Source organism: Carassius auratus, chromosome 46 (assembly GCF_003368295.1).
Source record: "Carassius auratus strain Wakin chromosome 46, ASM336829v1, whole genome shotgun sequence".
In the NCBI taxonomy this organism is placed as follows: domain Eukaryota; kingdom Metazoa; phylum Chordata; class Actinopteri; order Cypriniformes; family Cyprinidae; genus Carassius; species Carassius auratus.
Window position 1 is genome coordinate 5,464,502 of NC_039288.1, and position 23,207 is coordinate 5,487,708.

The following is a 23,207-nucleotide window of genomic DNA, read 5'->3' on the forward strand; positions in this document are numbered from 1 at the left end:
GGAATTATATACATAACAAAAAAGTGTGAAACAACTGAAAATATGTCATATTGTAGGTTGTTCAAAGTAGCCACCTTTTGCTTTGATTACTGCTTTGCACACTCTTGGCTTTCTCTTGATGAGCTTCAAGAGGTAGTCACCTGAAATGGTCTTCAACAGTCTTGAAGGAGTTCCCCGAGGGATGCTTAGCACTTGTTGGCCCTTTTGCCTTCAGTCTGTGGTCCAGCTCACCCCTAAACCATCTCGATTGGGTTCAGGTCCAGTGACTGTGGAGGCCAGGTCATCTGGCACAGCATCCCATCACTCTCCTTCTTGCTCAAATAGCCCTTGATGCCTTCAGTGTGACTCTACAATTTTCATAGTCATGAAAATAAAGAAAACTCTTTGAATGAGAAGGTGTGTCCAAACTTTTGGTCTGTACTGTATGTGTGTGTGTGCGTGCGTGCGTGTGTGTGTGTGTGTGTATATATATATATATATATATATATATATATATATATATATATATATATATATATAATTATGCTCGATTTTGTCATTCCACAAAGCCCTACTACACTTGGTATTTTATAGACCACAGGGATGTTAGTCTTCCATAATTGCCATTTCAGTTCACCTCATAATAAAACATGCCCTTCCCAAATGCTTTACATAACCCTGATTTGCGTCTACAACATCATGTTCAAATCGTATTCCTTTGGCACTCTTTCAGTCTGGAAGCATATCGGAGCAGCGCATTATGGCGGTGCGTCCGCGTCCGCGACACGCTTGGAGAGCCACGGGACGCGGGCCGCGCTCAATCCCGACAGTAGATGGCAGCAGCCCAAGAAAGCTGATCCTGTCCGGTTCACCACTGCTCTACCTTTCAGTTGTGCAGCAGCACTCGGACTGGAGGCAGCGGTGGTTTGAGGGACGTCCAATGAAACAGAAGAGCCGCCAGCTGCTCCTTTCGACTTTTAAGCGTAGCCTGTCCTCCGCACCCGGAGACAGCACGTTCTGAAACCGCCATGGAAGACAAATCCAATTCGTTCTCGAGCAACAAAGAGGAGAAAGCGGATGGGAATAATGTGTTCCAGAGGCAAGACTCGCTCTTGAAGAACAGCATGGGGAGCCAGAACATGAAAGAACACGGCAACTCAGTGAGTGCAAAGGGGGACCGGGAAGAAGCCATGGTCGGGTTTGACGATATGGACGCCGCGTCCAGGCAATCCGGGTTTATGCAGCGGCAATTTGGAGCCATGATGCAGCCCGGGGTGAATAAGTTCTCCTTGCGGATGTTCGGGAGTCAGAAAGCCGTGGAGAAAGAGCAGGAGAGAGTGCAGACGGCTGGATATTGGATCATTCACCCCTATAGTGATTTTAGGTAAGGAGTGTGGAAAGTCACCTTCCCACGCACACTCAGGTCACAGTAAAATGGGATTCGTGCTCTGCGCGCCGCGTTTGCAGTCATTAAGCGTGGCGTTTCGGAGAACCAGAACCTGAACGCACGCAATGCCCTTGGCACGAGTAGGGGTGAATGTCATATCGGTGAATAAACGGGACAGCAGTCATCATGGGTTGTCTCCGACCTGCCATCATTGGGCATTCATTCTGCTATTGTGTAAGACGTGTGTGCTGGTGCGCGCAGGGAATGATGCATCACTCTCTGGCATTGTAAACACATAGCTGTTAGTGTCTGTCGTGAGATGAAAAGAAACGAGGGTGGCTGCAAGATCACGTCTTGTTTGGAGGTACAAACGCGGATTATTCTATAGTATTATCTTGTGGCTCTTTATGATCCCGTGTGGCTCTCACCAGGTAATAGCCCATGCCAATTTTAGCGCTGGGGCAGTTGATCTAAAGCAGTTTAACGCTAATCGCGTTAGTCAGGTGAATGGAGGGGATTTTCAAACCCAATGCCCCCCACGAGAACGTTTCATGCACGACTTGATTAGCAGATCCTCTTCAAATTAGACTACTACGGACAAATAATTGACAATGTAACACTAGGTTATCTTTAAATAGCTTGTTAGGAAAGGCATTATTCCATAAGCAACAGCATAATTTCATACTTTTGTTCATCATTTGGAGTTTGTTTGGCCACTTGGAGGCTTGAAGTCTCAAGCTATAGTTTCATACTCCATTGCACCAATGTAGACAGAAAACAGGTTGATAGGTAGGTAGATAGATAGATAGATAGATAGATAGATAGATAGATAGATAGATAGATAGATAGGTGCATGGATGGATAAATGAATATATACTGCAAAAATGTCAGGTTTAACTGAAAAAACAAAACAAAAAACAAAAAGGTTAGCAGTGGGTTACCTCACCATACATGATAAACATTATATATATATATATATATATATATATATATATATATATATATATATATATATATATATATATATATATATATATATATACTATTTACTGTATATTTAAATCATGTTTTTAATTTCAAAAAATATCCACTGCTTTATTGATGGTAAATTGGACTTTCCATTAATTCTTTTTTTGAGCACAAACCACAACGTTTCTTTCAAATTTTTAATTGTTATAGTTGTTGGAGAGGCTAATTTTGGTGAACTTTAAGTCATAATTTCAATTGAACAACCTGAGTTGTTTTCTGTAAACTTAACAATAGCAAACTTTTTAATAAGAAAGTAACAAAAGACATCAATAGCTCAAATAGGTTAGTGTAGAAACAGTATCAAGTCTGATCATTAGTTTCAGCCCATAACGCTCTCCATGGTGCTGAAAGCAGCTTCACGCTGTTCATGAATGTGGAGAACTCTATCCCATACAGGGTCATTAGCTGGACTCCCACATGTTTCACTGTTTTATTTATCCCTTGTACTTGATGTAGTTTGCTTTGGTATATTATGTGTAACAAGTAAGAGCAAAGCAACTCAGATGTTTCACTCCCAAGGCACCACCTAACTACCAAAGCAGGGTCCTAATAATATACCTAATCTAATATGCAGTGCAATTTCAAGTTAGTATATATATATATATATATATATATATATATATATATATATATATATATATATATATATATATATATATATATATATGTATATATATATATATATATATATATATATATATGTATATATATATATATAAAGCCACACCTTTTACGTGTCAATATACTACTTAAAATATTATTATAACTATTAAAGTGACCACATAATAATCATCATAATTAGGAAATGTTCCAGGTGTTTCTTTTTTTCTTTATCTAAATTTATCTAAAGATATGTTTAAATTAAATACTAAATAAAGTCAACACAATGTAAATAATAATAATAATAAAAACGTTATATTTCTTAATAAATTGGCAATTTCACACGCTTGAAAGAGACTTCGAAAATTGCAACATCTGTTCACTAGTGAAACTGGGTTCGTGCAATCATTCAAGTCATAATTAATAATAATTTATTGCCTGAGCAAGTCCAAAGCTAATTTCTAAAGTAAAAAAAACACATTATTATTTAAAGTTAAAGAGGTCAGCCGATACTATACAATATGAATGACCCATTATGTCTGCTGGAAGTCCATTTCTACTGCAACTACTATTTGACATTTAGCCAACCTAATTTAGCTGATGTTTTATGTGATGCTCACAGTACACAGATTGTGTACGCTAAGTAATCACATAGTTCACAAATTTAATCCTACAACCTTTCAGGTCTTTAACCACTAGGCTGCGCCACCCCTGAAACATATCGGAGCTGTTTGTGTAAAGCCCTCCAACATCAGCAGGGATGAGAGAAGGTGATATTGGATTAGATGTGCAACAAACACTGAACGAGATTAACATTGCTCTGAACCCTGTGATGTAATGTGATTGACCTTTCTGCCATAATGCACAAATGACGCTGCTGCTTAGCAATCATATGCATATTGTACAATATAAAACATATTAAGGGAGTAAACTTAAATGAAAATTAGAAATGTTCCCTTGGCCACTAACTGGAATAAAAGAAATGAAATAAAACTAAAACTAAACATAATTTATCTAAAAAATGATAAACATTAAAAAGTACATAACCAAATGACAAATTTTTAAAAATAAGAAATGTCGCCTTGGAAACAGAAAAAAAAAGTAAAAGCTGAAGTTCTAAAATTACCATAAAAGAGATAAAAAATAAAGCAAAACAAACAATTTAAACAAAAACTAATAAAAATCACAAAAGCTCGTAACAAAACGAATACAATTTTAACAAAAATTTGCTTTAAAACATAAATGAAAGCTTAAATGAAAATGAGAAATTTTGCCTTGGAAACTAACACAAACAAATAGGTTGAAGCACTGAAATTAAACTAAAATAGAAATCAAAATCAAGCAAAACAGTAATAATTTAAACAAAAACGAATTAAAATGACGAAGCACATCACTACTTAAGCTATAATTTACATACAAATTTTACTGAAAATATTAAAATAAAACTAATTCTAAAAATGTCATGCAACAGCATATAAATAATACTACAGTATATAAACAATGCTGAAATAACATTCTTTATTTTATTAAATTAATTCGCTGCTAGCTACTTCATAGCATTCTAAGATGGCCATGATTCAATTCTGCACACAATATTGAGCCTTTGATCGCACTTGCCAAATAGGCTTTACATCAAAGGGAGAGCCAGAAAAGGAGAAAACAGGTGAGAAAGAGAAAATAGAAGATACAAAGAGGGAGATGGTGGACAGAGAGTAAAATAGAGTCAATGGGAGGATGACAGTGGTTATTGCTTCTAATGGACGAAAAGCCTGAACCGTGTGATTCTGGCTACACTTGGCATGCTTCGGATTCGTCTGCTCATTTACAATGGCTTTCCTTTTTCACCCACACAGGGAACTGCTATTTTGTTTCCAAGCTTTTTCCATAGTTAATTTTGTGAAACTGACTTATTTTCTTCCAATAACGTCCCAGCCGTGAACTGAAAAAGCTGGAACCAGAAACACCACATGAGTGACAACAGCATTCACATTACGCTGTTTTGGTTCTGAAGCATTAGGTAACTCAATATCCCAATGTGGTCCTTTAAAGATTAATAGGAGGTTAGTAAGATTCATTATTCATTGTTTTTTAGAAAGGGCTCATGCTTGACTTGATGTGGCCTGAGATCTTTTGTCATTGACTTTTATCATGCGTGACTCAGTCGTATGCTTCTTTTATCGGTCCTCCATATTGCATGTCATCTGTCTCTTGCTTTCCCTGTTTGTCCAGCCTATTGCTGTAGTCACAATTCCTCACTGGGGAAAGGAAAATCTATTGAAAATCTTCAGACGTGACTGACGTCGCCTTCCCAGACTTCCTTCACCATTTTGGGTGACTTTGTGCATGTTTTAATTTTTTTTTTTAGTGGCAGGATTTATCAGGTAATGAATAAGCTCGGGTCAAATCTCTGGCTTATAATTTAATCACAAAGGTTATGGAAAAGCAGGATTTTTATGTTAGCAGATTCCTTCTCCTTATCAAACAGCCTCTGATTTCTAAACCCAGATTAACCTCTATTTTTAGGGGCATGCAAGTTTGTCTTGCATTATTGATGGTTTTTGCTGTTGCTTTTTGGAGGCTTGTCTCAAAGACGTGTCCCAAAGTCTAATGAAGGTCTTTGCAAGTGCATGTCTCACTTCCTCCAAACTGATGCCCCTTGGTACTCTTTAAATAGCCTTAGTCTGTATTTTTTTTCTCGCATACAATGCTGAAGAGCGCCCAATTTATGAATGCAGTATGACTGGAGAGCTCTGCAAACAGGCCACAGTTAAGAGAAATCTGTGTCTCTTTATAAATACATATGTGATCGATCGATCACACGTGATTTGTACTCATCACACGTGATTTGATCTGGTGAACGTGATTTGTACTCATAACCAACATTCTTCAGAAACCCATACAGGTGTATATATATATCGAATGACTTCAGAACACATTATTGTTTTATTTTAGAGCTTGGCATCATGATGAAATGACAGGAGGATAATAAATGACAGAATTTTCATTTTTGTGCATATTATTCCTTTAAAGATCTCCATTCCACACTGAGGTGAGGATGCAGCTGCGGCAGAGAGACAGAAAAGCACATCTGAGCATATAGAAGCATTGTGTCTGGGTCATGTCCTCTATGCTTGTCTTTAGTGTTCACCAGCAGGACAGATGGTCACATGGCAACCATCCCACCTCTGACAATACAGCCTGCCTGTCTTTCGGTTGTCAAGGCTACAGTTACAAAAGCAAAACGGCCTGTCAAACCTCTCTCAGTACGGGTACTCAATATACCTTCACGTGCAATTCATGCACAGTCCCAGCTATACTGCAACCAACAGTAGAAGCAATAACGAATAATGAATTCTTTCATCTTTTTACTGCTCCCAAAAGTAAAAATAACCAAGGTGGATATTATTAACCAAAGATGACTTTTTGGACCGAAGCACAGACAATTATTAAATACTGGATCGGTAGATATATATAAAGCAAGGCCGAGCGCTTTTCTCATTCGCTCAGCTCCATTACAGCCAAGTGCATCGGCCTCATCGGAGGCCCCAGCCAGGGGTTTTTAGCATGAGATAGGATTCTTGAAAGCATCTATTTTAGTTCATGGATGTATGCCGTTATCAGCGGCCAGGACATCTTGTATGGTTCTCTAGGATAGCCCGGCGCCTGTCAAAATACTTCTGCCTTTGGATTTTACAAGACACAGGAGCTACATTAATGCAAATACAGTATGTGTGCATGTGTATATACAATACGCTGACCTCGGAACATTTCAGTGTTGCAAAAAAATAAAAAATCTCTTCTGTTGTCTGCTGGACTCCTATCAGAGAGCTGACTCATGTCTGCTCAAGGCAGACATAAAAATGGGCTTTTTTTCCCTTTTGTGCTGAGGAAGATTTCTTCACATTAGGTGGCATGAGTAATACCACCAATATAGCAGTGTTCACTAATTACTTGACTTGTGTTTGGTTTGGCTTGTTGTCAAACATGCTTGCGAATGACAATGCAAGTCTGTAACCTGTGCTAAATAGACATTGAGAAGCAGATTGAATGACTAATAATAAAAAAAAAGGAATAATTACAATAACAAACAGGGATATTTTGAGGATTATATACGTATACAATTTTTTATAAAAATAATTACTCGTATTTGGAATTAATTAAATACGCAGAAAGTTCAAATACTGTCGTTTTGTCCTTTGGTCCTGCTTTTTTTTTCTTTTTTTTTTGCATGTCTATTTAATACTGGGTGTCTTGTTATGTAACACTAAAGGTTTGAATTCATAATGTGATTCTTCTCACTGTATGAGCTGTGCGCTGCATCTTCTGCCAAGCAACTGAAAACCTCTCTCGAGTTTAGTTCTCTGGTGAAGAGAGAGAACGAAGGACATACTGAGACTGCAGAGTACCACAAATCACATTTTATAATAATTTTGTGAGCTGTAAATAGAAAGTTTTACATAATGTTTATATAACATCAGTAATAAGAGTGTGGTCTGGTGCTTTACTGTAGGCTGACAAGCAAAACGTTGGTAGCAGTCAAGTGATAAATGATCATAACTGATAATGCTGATATTTTTATAATTTAGATCACTCTACCGTTCAAAAGTTTGTGATTGGAAAGATTTGTAAATTTTTCTGAAAGAAGTTCCATTCACATATTTTCAAAACACAAGCTAATTCCTGAGGGTTCAAATGCTGCTGGCTCAGCAATTACAGCGTGTACCTTTAATTAGCTATCTGCAGATTGTACAAGCAAAGCAGAATGTCGCAAACAGACGGTTGTAAACACATACAACTCTCACATACTGTAAGAAAAGGGAAACCCTCTCATGTTACAATCTCCCTCTTGCCTTTTTGGTCCTGTGGCTTTTTGCCTCCTCATCCAGAGAGCAAAGCGCGAGCTGCACTGCGCTGTCACAGGGTGGCAATCCAGCAGGAAGTGTTGGCGGTGATATCAAAAGCGACAGGGAAATGAGCTGTAGTGCATCGTGTGCAGACTGCAGGCGCGAGCTGTACTGATCGCTGAAGGAAGTCTGTTAGACAGGACCCAGAGAAACATCACATATATCCGAGGGCCATCGCAGTGAGGGCATTCCAGCAGAAAAGAGCAGGAATTTAATCTTGCCAGTCCTGCTACATCATCTTCATACTGAACAGGGCTAGTATTTTTCTGCTATTGGGAACAGAATCGGGATAGGAGAGAATGCGAAAGTGCTTTTGAAATAGTTGTAAAGTCAATTCATGTATATATCTTTGATAGATCAGGTCATGGAAATGAGTCATAAGTTTGACCGGAAAATACACTTATATCTGCTGAAATGACCTGCAAATGTTGTGTTATGGATGCTGGTCTTCAGAATGAGATGCTGAATTAATAAATAACGTTTTGTGGATCAGAATACAGAAACACTTCATTTCCCAAAATGCATTTTACTGTGTTAAATTGATGTTCAGTAAACTCTACTACCTGTCATTCTAATTCATATTTCAATTCAACTTCCTGTGCAAGGTGGCCAAATCAATACAAATCTGCACTCACAAACTGAAAGGGAACCATTTTTTTCAATTCTAATTTTACTCAATGCTGTTAAAAGTAGGGAACTTTTGATGCTCTAGCGGTTAATAAACAGAACTGCTTGCGTCTTGCGGAAGAACATCGTAGCCGGAACTACTTCTCTCTGTTTATGTCTATGAAGTATCACAAAGGTACTGGGTTACTCCGCAGCGCTACCCCCGAAGCAATCTAAAATAGTCCGAATATAAACACTTATTATAGGTGCACCCTAGTGATTCAGGACAAGCTAAAAACACAGTTTGGAAAATGGATTCATGGTGTACTCACTTATTATATTCATTTTTCTACATTTTGAACACAAACAAAGTTACGGACCGCAGCTCTGATTGGTTGTTTCTTACCGGGAGCGGATGCATTTCTGCAAATGGCAATAGGACCACTGGGAGGAGCCAGAGGAGCTTGATTTTTTCACAGATTATCTGTCTCATATTCTACTGTCAGGACATAATGACAGGTTTAACAAATATGTAAAAAATATATTTTTACAAAAGTTACCTACTGCAGATTTAAACGAGGAGAAAAGAAAAACGGTTTTGCCTTCAAGTGGTCCTACTTTAACACGTCATTTTCTCCCTCCTCTGCAGGTTCTACTGGGACTTGATAATGCTCATCATGATGATGGGGAATCTAATTATCATTCCTGTGGGAATTACCTTCTTTTCCGAGCAAACTACCACCAGCTGGCTCATCTTCAACGTGGCCTCGGACACCATCTTCCTGGTGGACCTGGTCATGAACTTCAGAACTGGAATTGTGAACGAGGAGAGCTCGGAGATAATCCTGGACCCAAAGGTCATTAAGATGAACTACCTGAAGAGTTGGTTCGTGGTAGACTTCCTGTCTTCCATCCCGGTGGATTATATCTTTCTAATAGTAGAGAAAGGCTTTGATTCGGAGGTCTACAAGACGGCCCGAGCGCTGCGTATCGTCCGCTTCACCAAAATCCTCAGCTTGCTCCGTCTTCTCAGGCTTTCACGCCTCATCAGATACATCCACCAGTGGGAGGAGGTGAGGGGACAGTGTGTGTATGAGTGTGTGAGTGAACGAACTATGACACAGATGGCCTTTAGTAACACGCTTAGGATTTGTTAGCTTCCAGTATGAACAAGAAGAGATGCCATTACACAATCGACCCAAGGTGCTTTGAGCTCAGGTGTTGTTCTGCAGCACGCACCCCTCTCAAAGATCTCTGACACACACTCTTTAGAGGTGCAGAGACTTATTTAGGGGTTAAGGTAAGCATATCTGCTTCAAGAGCCGCATTGGGGAGCGAGAGCAGATAGAGCAACTGACCCCTTCAATGCTGCGAGAGCAGTTGAGAAAAAATATGAACTGCCTCAGCATTCATGATAGAGCACTTCTCTCCCACCCCTGTCTCAGACACCCTACGCTAAAATACAAAGCATTAATCTTCACATGACAAATGGGGTTTGCAAGCCCTCCCTAATTGACAGTTTTCACAAGAAAACTGTCCTTTAAAGTCATTTTTAATGTCATGTTTCCGCTTCCCACTTACTATTATACCTAACAAATTGTACAGTAAATTACATTTTATGTTAAGAAAGTTAACCCAACTCAGACAACCCTTTCTCCTTGTTGCTTGAGAAAAAAGATAGGGTTAGCAGATGTTTCCAAGGTTAAAAATGCAACATCAGGGGTTTGGAAGCTATGTGCAATGGAGAAGGAAGAGCTTGTTCTTTGTTTTGGTGCCCTGCGGTCATTAAACTCTTAAAGCCAGTTTGTCTTCCTCTTCAGCTGGCAGACGCCCAAGTCTAAACTGGTAGAGAGCAGAGTAGACGTTTTCTGATCTTACCTAATTGAAATACAGATGTAGCTCTCAGGAAGAGTAAAACAAACGAATGTGGCTGACAGTAATCACAGGTGATTCATTACTATTGTTTTCTGTGATCTACCACTGGATTAGTTAAGACAGGGACTCCATTAACATTTTGCTTGACGCTTGTACTGAGAGAAAACAAATCCATTGCCAAAAACAGCTAGGGCTAAAAACATAGTCCAAAACTCCCCATCATGATCCTAAGGTGTTGCGTGATTGCCAATCTGTTGCTATGTGGTTTATAAGGTGTTCTAAGTGGTTTTTAGTATGTTGCTATGTGGTTTCTAGCATGCCATGGTATTTAAAAGAGCCCACTGAAGTCAATGTAAATCTATGGGGATTTCCACATTGTAAAAACGTGCATCGTTTCTGCAAAATGATAATATGTTGATTCTTGCATGTTGCACGTACTACTACCACTACTAGTGGTAGGTAGGAAAATAACTGTTCAGTGAGATGCTCTGAAAGTTTGTGAAGTGAAGTGACATGACGTTTAGCCAAGTATGGTGTACATGTTTTACAGGACTCGTACTCGAGTTTTATCAGCCGGACTAACAAGCAAGTTTCCCACATTAGAAAAGCCTAACATATTGAGCTAGTCATGTGATCCCACTGTAGAAATGTGCTTGTTTACAAATCATGCACTATGGAAACAGTTTTGAGGTGATGACATAGTATCATTCAAGGACCTGCACAAAAATAAGTCTTTATTAATCAATAATCTCCCTGTAATCATAACTAGTTAAAAGGATAAACATTGTTGATGTTTTACAGCCACTAGTGTCCATTTCAGCTGGAAAATTCAGCCAATTGCATGTATATGTACATTTTTGGACTAAATGTAGGTACAGTAGATGCATGTTTTTCTAATTAGCCTAGGTTATACATTTATTCAGGTTTTATTATCCACCCTGCAGAAAAGGTAAGACAAATGGCTTAGAATATGAATAGCACATCTCTCCTCAAAGAGCCATGGGGTATCATTCATATCTAAATGCTAATGGTTTGGGAAGACATGCAAAAGTTTAGGGTTAAGTGTGGATTTAAACACTAAACCTTAAATATGACCTAATTATGACTAAATAATGCAGTAAAATGTACATTTTAAAGTAGTAAACCAGAACCACAGGCTAAAACAGGCCAGAGGCTTTACTAAGCACTTATTTACGGCATCCCCAGAAGCATCCACATTATACACCCCATTTCCCCTCTCTCATGCTGCACTGATGCATTCTGGAAAATGACTATCAGCCCTGTCTCTCCCCGTCTTCCTCTCTGACATCTCATGCTGTTTCTTTATTGCAAAGCAATATATAAATAACAAGGTGCTAATTACGTATTCATCTATATATTTTGCATGTTGAATACATTATTGCATATTATTTCCACACTGAGTTAGCCGTAAGCTTCCCCCACCCTCTTCCATTCTCTTTTGTTTTTGATGTTCCGATTGTCAGGAATGAGCACGTGTTTATTCCCGACCTCGGGTTGTGCTCCTGGCACATGCTGTGATTCCGGGGTTTGCTATCTCTTTCAAAATCCTGCCCTGAGCAGGTCTGTGTGCTATATACCGCAGTGTTTATGCCTCTGTGGATTTACCGCCATGTTGAATGAAGTCACGGTATCCTGATCCGCTCAAACACAGCTGTGGCGTGAGTTAGCGCATGGATCAGGATGCCGCAGTGTGACATGGTGCTTTAATGAAACCTGGAGTGTGAATCAAGAGGTCGACGCACAGCAGCCGTGATGTTCGGTAGAGCTCGAAGGGTTTACAGAAAATGTTGATTATTTTTGGCACATGCACATGCAATCTGTTTCTTATCGTATGCACATGCGTATCTCTGGTTTCCGGTTTGCTTCCCTTTCTCCATTTCTCTCTCATTTCCTAATCTACTGTACTCCATTTCTTTACATTATCTAGCATTGCTTCTTTTTGTTTTCACTTAACCCTGCTTTATCACTCTTTTACTTCATGTATCTCACTTCCTCTGTCTTTTTCACTCTTTCTCTCGTTTGCAATTGGCAATTTACATAACAATGGTTTTTATGTACAGTACAATTCATTCTGCTTGTGTCTTTTGACCAGAATTTTTACATTCCTACTTTTTCAGGGTTTCAACACTGCAGAAACGATAGGCAACTACTTTCTGTTTTGATTCAGAATAGTGATAGACCAAGGGCCAAGCGGATTATTTTAAGAATATCATATAAGACCTTTTTATTTTTTTTAGTAAATATAGTTCAAAGGTTTGGAGTCAGTAAGATTTTAAAAATGTTTTGTCTCTAATGCTCATCAAAGCTGCATTAATTTGAACTCAAAATAACTGTATTCTATTTGAATATATTTTAAAATGTAATTTATTCATGTGATGTGGAGCTGAATTTTAAGCAACATTACGCCAGTCTTCAGTGTCACATGATCCTTTAGAAATCATTCTAATATGCTGATTTGCTGCTCAAGAAGCATTTATTTTTATTATCATCAGTGTTGAAATATGTTTGTTGATAAAAAACAAAACAAAACAAAAACAAAACAAAACAAAACAACAATTTCAATGCAACTGTTAAATATACAAGAAGTTAACAATAGCTCCTAATTCACAACCTACCTAAGGAATCTCCTTAAAGACTATTATAGCTGACATAAGTAATGCAACCCCTGAGACTAAATGACATGTTATAGAAGCTCCTCTTTTCTCTTCAAGGGGATCATCATCCTCGTTTTATATTCTATCCCTGAAATGCTCTTAAAAGCTTATCTAAGGCTATTTGGATTGGGACAGAGAGGAACAAGCATGTATGGTTCGTACGGTATATTAAAAAGAAAGAATGGAAACAACAGGAGGTATTGGATAGTCAGTGTGATTTTGGGAAACAGAGGCAAAATAAACAGATGAGGACATGGAAACAAACACGTGAGTGCTCGAATCCCAGAGTCAGAGAGGGTCACATCTGTCCATTTTCTCTCATACCAGCATTTTGCCTGCTCTGGAGCCCTGATGGTGTGTGTGTGTGTGTGTGTGTGTATCAGTGTAGAACCCACAACAAAACACAGCTGTTCCCTCTCATTGCCCAGCACAGATATCTTCACCAGCTAAACCAGCCATCCACCTATTTTGCAAAGCTGAAATAGTTTTTCTTTGCCAAAATCTGACTTTATATCTATATTTTATTAACTTTCTCATGGTTACCTTTTTAATTTATTTTTAAAAAGACAGTAATGGAACATTAACAAACTGCTAAATGTGCTGTATATAATTTATTCTGCTTATTATATATATATACAAGTTGTGCTAATGTGACTGCATTAACAATAGTTTCCACAAGATTTGTCTTCCCCGCTGGAAGGAGAAAGATTTCAAGATATCAAACATCCACATCTCAGCTGGATATATTTCACCCTTTATTCATCTCTGAATGTCTTCACTAAGCTAAGCTATTTTATACTCATTACTTAAAGCTATCAGGGTATTGGCAAATATTGCTCATTTTTAAGGCTAGTTGTTCGGTAACATGTTTAATGCTTTAGACTTATTGGTTGTATTTCGATACACTGGAAACAAGTTTAACTTACCACAGCAGAGGCTTGATTTTAAAGGTTTTGTTTAAGGCAATCTGATTTATGCAACATGCTTACTGCTAAAGGCTCATTTAGTAGTGGAAATGCCATTTCTTTAAGCTCATCCAACTATTATTGCCAACACGCTGTGGCTGTGCTTAATTCGGCAACATGCTTGTTGCTTAAACATATCTAGTGTATTGGTAACATGCTTGATTTCGCTACTAAAGGTTGTTATTCAAATGCTAACAGCATCATCTGAGTAAGGACAGCATGCTTGTTGCTAAAACTTTGGGTACTGACCCTATGCTTGTTACTTTATCTTTTCAGTTACTGCAATAAATGAGCATGCTGCTCTTCTCAGTCGCTTATTAAAGAAAACCACCCCTTTGTTACAACTCTCCTCCTGTAAGAGGCATGCTGACCCAGCATCTGCTATTTCAGAAGGACATGCTTCTCCTTTTAGATTTGCCATCAGTTTGTGGTTGGGATATGATCAGTTTACGGTTTGCTTGCTGCTCTTCCTGCTCATTCATGAAAGGCTTAATGAATGAGTGGGGAGTTTTTATCCAGAACATAACCATACTGCCAATCCAATCCATACCTCCTTTCATAACAGTAAGGACTTGGCTTTCTAATATTCCTTGTTGAATTTGGCTCCATTTATCATTAATAATGTTGTTACACCAAAATTAAGAACATCAATGATACTGTATCTGCATTCGTTTTGTCCTGTTTACCCTAGTGGCTTGTTGCTGATCTCCCTGCTCATTCATAACAGGCTGCATGGATGAGTGGAGGGTTTTTACCCTGAACAGGATCATACTCCTAATCCAAACTGTATGCAAACTGAGAAGTGTCTGATAGTGGTCCTTAAAGAATTTACTTAATGGGGGTTGCACATGAACCACATCACCCATCCAAGAAGATCGTGAACATCAGTCGGATGATGCTGTATCTTTAAGCATGGCTCAACCTGGAAGACATTCAAGCAGAATGATTCATCAGTCAGCAGGTTAATTGATATAAAAGGGGAAAATCAGACCCATTTGCTGAGCTCACATAGAGAAGAAGGAGCACTATAGGGGGGCAGAGAGGTACTTAATGACGCAAGTGTTAGTAAACTGGTCTGGAGATGAGTCATTCGACAAGGCCAAATTTCACCTGCAATTTGTTTTTTAGGACAGTGAGGATCCTTGGGCATGTTGTGCAGGTATCAGATTGGACTGTACCCAATCAAAAAATCTGGAATTAAGGAATCAATTGACCCTTTGCAAAGATTCTACCCCCTTCGTTACTTTTGCTACGTCCAACATGCCATGGCACTCTCACACCACACGTCATATTCTCACATAGTGAAAAATGCATCTCAGAGCACAGAGGAAACTGGCAATGTGGCGAAAGACAAAACAGAGCAAGTGACTTTTGGAATTCAAAAAAGTCAAAGACTCAAATTCAAAGAATAAATAACATTTTTTACCAATAAATACACCTTTAATGTCATGACAGATCATTGTAGCGCCTCAGTTCAAGCAGCACTTGAACTGATCATCGCTCGATCTTTACTAGTTACAGCGCAAGAAATAGACATGAATGAAGATCAGAGGGTATATTGTTTCAACCACAGGAAGATGTCAATGCACATAATTTTTCAAGTCTACAGACGTTAATCTGCTCTCTTGTCTGGTTGTTTGTCAAAATGGCAAATCCGGGGGTTATGATTGGTCGCCTGTCAATCAAACTCCAGACAAAGGGTCAGTTATCAGTTTATAGATTAAAAAATAAAAATGTAGACATTTAAATCTGTTTATTTAATTTATGTTTTAATAAAAAAACAATAACATTGAAATAAATAAATCACTTGTTCATGAAAAATAAATACTAAAAATAAATAAATAATAAATTGACGAACAAGAAATTAAAATAATAGATGAACAACTAAGTAAATAATATTTGATTGAAATCAATAAAAATAACAATACTAATTCAGCAATTTAATTTTAATTGGTAATACACCTTTTTAATTATTACAGTAAAAGTGCATAATTGTAGAAATGTCTATTGTTTGTTTATATCAACTGAGATGCCATTGAATATCCCAGAAAATAATTAAGTCTGTTTAAATGTACGTACCGAATATTCCTTTAATTGTGAACTTGATTCAGTTTAAAAGCATGTTTGTTTGAAAACTGTCTTGGTGCTCCACTCCTCAGAAATATACACTGCATTTAAATGCCACATTTGACAGGTCAATACCGTCCTTTCTAAAACAAAAGGTCACCAAGTCCCAGAGTAATGTTGCTCCTGAGAAGCAACTACATCACGGTTGGGAACAATGCGCTGGTTCCTGTGTTGTTAGTCAGACTGTTTTGTCATCCACCTGTGTGTTTTTCAAAGCACCTGTGTCTGTTTCTGGTGACTCATCCCTTCTTCACAAACGTCCCGCCCCAGCGTGGCACACAGGTGTCAGGAGGCTATGTTAATGCTAGGTGAGGGCAGGTGAGGATATTGCGTGTTTGCCTCCTCAGCGAGATCTTGCATCTGTGCCAAGTATTAGAAACCAAAGAACAAACAGTTCAGTCACACCTTTAAGACGCTAGAGCAGGACGGCTTCTGTCACCATCCGCTCCCTGAAAGCAGAACTCAGCTGAGTCATCTCGAGCTGGTTATCTTGACAGCGGGAATCCAGTGATTTAGGCAGAGTTATTTCCTCTGATTTGGAGGAAATGTATTTACTTATTTGGTTGTGTGCTGCCATGAGGGCAAAAAAAAAAAAAAGACATTGCCTAGAAACCTTCCTCATGGGTGTGTTGAGCATTTGTCTACTGTATATATTTATTTTTTTATTAATGAAAGAATGAATAAATAAAGGTGTTTACCTGTGAATAGTATATATAAAAAGTGTAGTAATATATTTATATATTTTTTTATGTTTAAAAAAAAATTATGTCACTTTGTTCACCAAGTATACATTTATTTGCTATATCATTTATTTGCTATATTATTTGCTAGAAAATAACTCTAAAGTAAAGTTAAATATAATTAATAGTAACTCTAAAATTAATTCTATAATTTATTCCTAAAGCTGAATTTTCAGCAACATTACTCCAGTCTTCAGTGTCACATCTTTTAAAAGTACCGGTATTAAATTCACCTTTGCCCACAACATGAATAAATTAATATACGTAATAAATATATTACTAAATATAATTATTTTAAATTATACAAATATTTAAAAATATTACAATTTCTGCTGTATTTGTAATCAAATGCAGCCTTGGTGTGCATAAGAGAATTTTCAGAAGCATTAAAAAAAAGAAAATCCTTATTATTATTATGTAAACAATTCCGAACACAAAATCTTTAATCTAATTGTTTTTTTCTGATAAAATCTTCTGATTCTCTCTTATTGCAGCTTAATAATTTTGATTTAAAGATCCAATATGATCTGTACATATCCTTCCGGGATTCACCAGATTCAGCGGATACTGGCATTAAAAGGTCTGTTCAACATGAATAAATATAAAGCTTTATAATAGTAAAGAAAATCCTATCATACCATCCTTAATACCTAATACCATGTTACTAATACCATATATGTACATTGTTGTTTGAGAATGAATCTCATAGACAGACATTGATTCGATTCTCCGGACTGCATTTTTCACAAAATATTCTTATTATTTTTTCTCTTCCAATAAATAAATAAAACAATTAGTAATTAATAAAAGAATAATCAAAATTTGAAATCCCATTTTTTTTATACTTTTTTTGGTGTGATTTTGACAGTCATTTCTTCATAGCTTTGATGATATTGACTAGTTTATAGTTCATTATATTTTATGAAATTTTGTGAAATTTAACATAGATTTCTTCATGATATTGACCTGTTTATGTTATAAAAATGCCATCTAAAAGATTCAAAATCACAATCACCCACGGTTCTGAAAATGTAGAAAAATATGATTGATTTATTTGTAATTACAATTTATTTATTTACATATCATCTTGTTAATAAATTCCAGCGGTCATTTGGACTCCATTTTGGAAACCTGGTGACTAATAAATATTTCCTCTTAAAATTCTGCTAATCTCCATTACATGTGCTGCTCAGTAGTCATACTTGGAGAAGATCAGTTCCAAAGCCAGGTTGTTTTTTTGTTTCTTCCTCTTTAAACTCATGTGTCTTTGCCTAATTCGATTTCTCAAGGGGCTCCCTTTGTCCAGGCATGCTAATGCAATTTCTCCTCTCTTCCTCTCAATTAACAATTAATCTTTTCCCAAAGCTGGCCGTGCTGCACCATACACAGAGCAGAGGATGCTGGGAAAACTATACGCAGAGAGCGCTGCTGAATCAATCTTTTACCCCAAGCAAATGATTACACTGCTGCTTCATTCTCCAGTGACTGCAGATTAAAACAATTTGCACAAACATGGTTTTGCCTTCAGTGTTCGACGTCTCACGCTCTGTCTCTTTCAGTCTTTGCCTGTCTGTCCTGCGTTTTCTGTATGTTTGTGCGCATATTTATATCTAATAGTGCTTGACACACTCTAATTACACAGATGCTTATGCATCATGGTCTTACACACTGCGGATCAGCGTAGATGTTAATGCACATCTTAGATGTACAGTAGCATCTGTTCATTGAGTGTTACACATACAGTGATCCTCTGAAACCATAATTTTGATGTGTATCATCTGTAATGAGTGGACAAATTGTTTTATATACAATTACGTTTTACAAGAAAGTACTATTTTAGTCTTTTGGCTTCAAAATTTCATGTTTAATTCAATGTACTTATACCTATTTATTAACACCAAAATGTTATTTCAGTGTATGATCAGACCATCACTAGGAAATTGCATAAACTTAAAGAAGCATGCAATTATTACTGCTTCAAATGAGCCTAGTGTAAATACCTACATGTACATTTTGATTTAAATATAAAATAAAGCAAAAATAAATTTTAATGTTTTTTTTTCTCTCTTTTTCTCATTAAGGCTGCATTTATTTAATACAAAATTCAGTAATAACATTAAAACGGTAAAATATTACCAAAATGTGAAATAAAAGTTTTATATTTTGATATAATTTCAAATATAATTTATTCTCATTTTCATCAGTTATTGCTATTGTCTTCAATGTCACAAAATCCTTCAGAAATCATTGTAATATGCTAATTTATTATCAGTGTTAGAAATAGTTTAGCTGCTTACTATTTTTTTTTTTTTTTTTTTGGAACCTGTAATATTTCATCAGCATTTTCTGATGAATAAAAAATGTTTATGCAAATTAGAAATAATTATTTTTCTTATTACTAAATGTAATAGTACACCTCTCCTCCACAATCTGCATGATTTGATACACAACTTATGATAAAGTCCACAGCAGTCTTTTTTTTTTCTCGCACTGGTTAAATCCCTATCAGCGGCAGATGTGGGATCTGATCCAATAATTCATTATCTGCCTCCTTGGCAAGAAGGGTTTTTTTGTAAAGATGCTCCTTTTCTAGATCCAATTATTAGAGAATATCCCCTGCTTCATTTTGCACTGAGCCATTAGCTGTGCCATTTGGGATGGACTTGGACACTTCCGTTTTTGGAAACCCGAATATCTGTCACCCAACTGCTTTTTAACACAACATGAGAATTGTCTGTTTTCCGTGACATTTAAAAAGCACCAACTTAGGCTCTTTCCTTTCGAAAGAACAGCCTGCTGGGCTTTAGGTTTTTAGTTATAATTCACTACCTTAAAGCACCCACTTGGTAAGAAACATATGTTATGGAAATGCTGAATCACCCAAAAGCCCAGTTTTCCAAGCGCTAAAGCAGAAACTGCAGCAGTAAATGTTCAGAAAGGTTACTGTATTTGTTAATGAAGAGTTTAGGACACAGGGTGACTAATGCAGACTTGGATTGACAGTCCAATATTTTCTGATGCTGTAGGTGTGAACCGATGGGTAGACATGCATGCAAGTCCTAATGTTAAGTTATAATATTATTTCACAACGTAGCTGTTTTCAGTTTATTTTGATCAAATAAATGCGGATTGGTAGCTTTGATGAGCAACAACAAATCAGAAAAAAAATAGTCAGGAATTGATTAGATAATACAAAAAAAAGTTTGTTTCGTCGCAGGAGGCCTCTCCCCTTCTGAAATATGGCAAACACTGATTGGTTGAAATGTGGGCTTGATGATGTCACCTGAAAAAGAAAGTCAATTCAGAAGTGGAGCTGGTTATTTTAATGAAAGATTGAAAGATGAAAATATATATATTTTTTTTACACTAATATGCACTGATCAATCATACACAAAAACACCAAAAAATGCTAACGTGTAAATGTGATGTGTATATAGTTAAAAACTCTTCTTAAAGCTGTCTATTTACTACTTTAAATATCAGGAACTGTACATTTTATATGTGATATCTCCCCCAAAATTGCTTAAAAGCACTTAAAGTAATGCATTCATTGATCAGCAGTCTTGATCTGGTAAAAGAAGCTAATTTGATTGGGTGTCAGATTCTTGAGGAGTGACATCACAGCACAAAAGTCGATTCATTATAATGTTTTGGTGCACTTATGTCTTGTTGCCAGGTGGGTTGTAGAGTTAATGTACTGAGACGTGTCTTTTGATGCGAAGGAATGAGTTACATTCGTCACAGATTTTTTGCCCATCTGTATTATGTTCCTGCGGGGAACTTCCAATTACTGATGTACTGTAGCTGTAAGCAATCTTTGAAAAAAAGTTGGTAATTTATACATTTATATAACTAACATTAATGTGCTAACCATGCTAATAGTTCATGAAGCATGCTTTGAAGCTAACACAAGTTGTTCTATAACTGAACTGAAATGGGCGTAAACTTTTACAATTAAATGGATCGTCACACTAGTAGTGTGATTAGTTGGAATCGAGCCAAAACAAAATGAGCTTCTGCAAGATAACAGCGCTAGATCTTTCAATACATGTGAAAAATTACACATTCCTCAGCGAAAATCCACTCAAATCCTGAAGATGTCACAATGAGTGAAGGAGGTTTTATACAATAGCTTATTTTCATACCTCACATGCTGAAGCTGAATCGATCACACTTTCATTTCAATTGGGAGGGTAATGGGTTGGTGATGATGACACAGATGGAAGCATTAGAAAAGGAAGCCCAAGGGGAAATAATTCTTATGCATGGTTATGAAGATGCCCAAGCTTAATTTCTCTGCTGGATTTTTGCACTGAGACCAAGAGCTGATAAGTAATGCAGCAAGACGTGATAGAAAGAGACAGCGACGCTAAAAACAGGACAGATGCTCTTCAGAGAAAGAGGGTAGAAAATTCAAATCCTCCTTTAAGAAGTCTTTTTGGTGTTACTCTCTCAGGAGAAATTAAGCCTCTTTATTCACCCTCTTTCATGTTTGTGCATTTCTCTTCCATGGCTCAACTGTGCATCGGAGTCATCCAGACATGAATTCACAGATCTGGGGAATTTGTAATAATCATTTGCTGCTCAGTTCTGCTTCCACTCAGAAACGATTAACCAAACCATACACCATAAACACAAGTAAACACAAGAAAAACAAGTTCAAACTCAAGAATGATTCTTTTAGAACTTGAGTATATTTTCAATAAGTTAACTAGTCACTGCATACTATATTCTAAGCAAAAACAGAATACACACACACACAGGTATATACTGTATATACAGTATTGTTCAAAATAATAGCAGTACAATGTGACTAACCAGAATAATCAAGGTTTTTCGTATATTTTTTATTGCTACGTGGCAAACAAGTTACCAGTAGGTTCAGTAGATTCTCAGAAAACAAACAAGACCCAGCATTCATGATATGCACGCTCTTAAGGCTGTGCAATTGGGCAATTAGTTGAATTAGTTGAAAGGGGTGTGTTCAAAAAAATAGCAGTGTGGCATTCAATCACTGAGGTCATCAATTTTGTGAAGAAACAGGTGTGAATCAGGTGGCCCCTATTTAAGGATGAAGCCAACACTTGTTGAACATGCATTTGAAAGCTGAGGAAAATGGGTCGTTCAAGACATTGTTCAGAAGAACAGCGTACTTTGATTAAAAAGTTGATTAGAGAGGGGAAAACCTATAAAGAGGTGTAAAAAATGATAGGCTGTTCAGCTAAAATGATCTCCAATGCCTTAAAATGGAGAGCAAAACCAGAGAGACGTGGAAGAAAACGGAAGACAACCATCAAAATGGATAGAAGAATAACCAGAATGGCAAAGGCTCAGCCAATGATCACCTCCAGGATGATCAAAGACAGTCTGGAGTTACCTGTAAGTACTGTGACAGTTAGAAGACGTCTGTGTGAAGCTAATCTATTTTCAAGAATCCCCCGCAAAGTCCCTCTGTTAAAAAAAAGGCATGTGCAGAAGAGGTTACAATTTGCCAAAGAACACATCAACTGGCCTAAAGAGAAATGGAGTAACATTTTGTGGACTGATGAGAGTAAAATTGTTCGGCCACAGGCAGTTTGTGAGACGACCCCCAAACTCTGAATTCAAGCCACAGTACACAGTGAAGACAGTGAAGCATGGAGGTGCAAGCATCATGATATGGGCATGTTTCTCCTACTATGGTGTTGGGCCTATTTATCGCATACCAGGGATCATGGATCAGTTTGCATATGTTAAAATACTTGAAGAGGTCATGTTGCCCTATGCTGAAGAGGACATGCCCTTGAAATGGTTGTTTCAACAAGACAATGACCCAAAACACACTAGTAAACGAGCAAAGTCTTGGTTCCAAACCAACAAAATTAATGTTATGGAGTGGCCAGCCCAATCTCCAGACCTTAATCCAATTGAGAACTTGTGGGGTGATATCAAAAATGCTGTTTCTGAAGCAAAACCAAGAAATGTGAATGAATTGTGGAATGTTGTTAAAGAATCATGGAGTGGAATAACAGCTGAGAGGTGCCACAAGTTGGTTGACTCCATGCCACACAGATGTCAAGCAGTTTTAAAAAACTGTGGTCATACAACTAAATATTAGTTTAGTGATTCACAGGATTGCTAAATCCCAGAAAAAAAAAAAATGTTTGTACAAAATAGTTTTGAGTTTGTACAGTCAAAGGTAGACACTGCTATTTTTTTGAACACACCCCTTTCAACTAATTGCCCAATTGCACAGCCTTAAGAGCGTGCATATCATGAATGCTGGGTCTTGTTTGTTTTCTGACAATCTACTGAACCTACTGGTAACTTGTTTGCCACGT

At 37.2% G+C, this 23,207-nt stretch overlaps 1 protein-coding gene across 1 annotated transcript in view; it reads left to right on the forward strand.

The window, feature by feature from the left end:
* Positions 1 to 605: 605 nt before the first annotated feature.
* LOC113063946 (potassium/sodium hyperpolarization-activated cyclic nucleotide-gated channel 1-like) overlaps positions 606 to 23,207 on the forward strand; it is a 79,664-nt gene continuing 57,062 nt past the window's right edge. The window contains 2 exon segments of the mRNA XM_026234417.1: positions 606 to 1,363; positions 9,155 to 9,578. Coding sequence (XP_026090202.1) covers positions 1,008 to 1,363; positions 9,155 to 9,578 — 780 coding nt within the window. The 5' untranslated portion in view covers positions 606 to 1,007.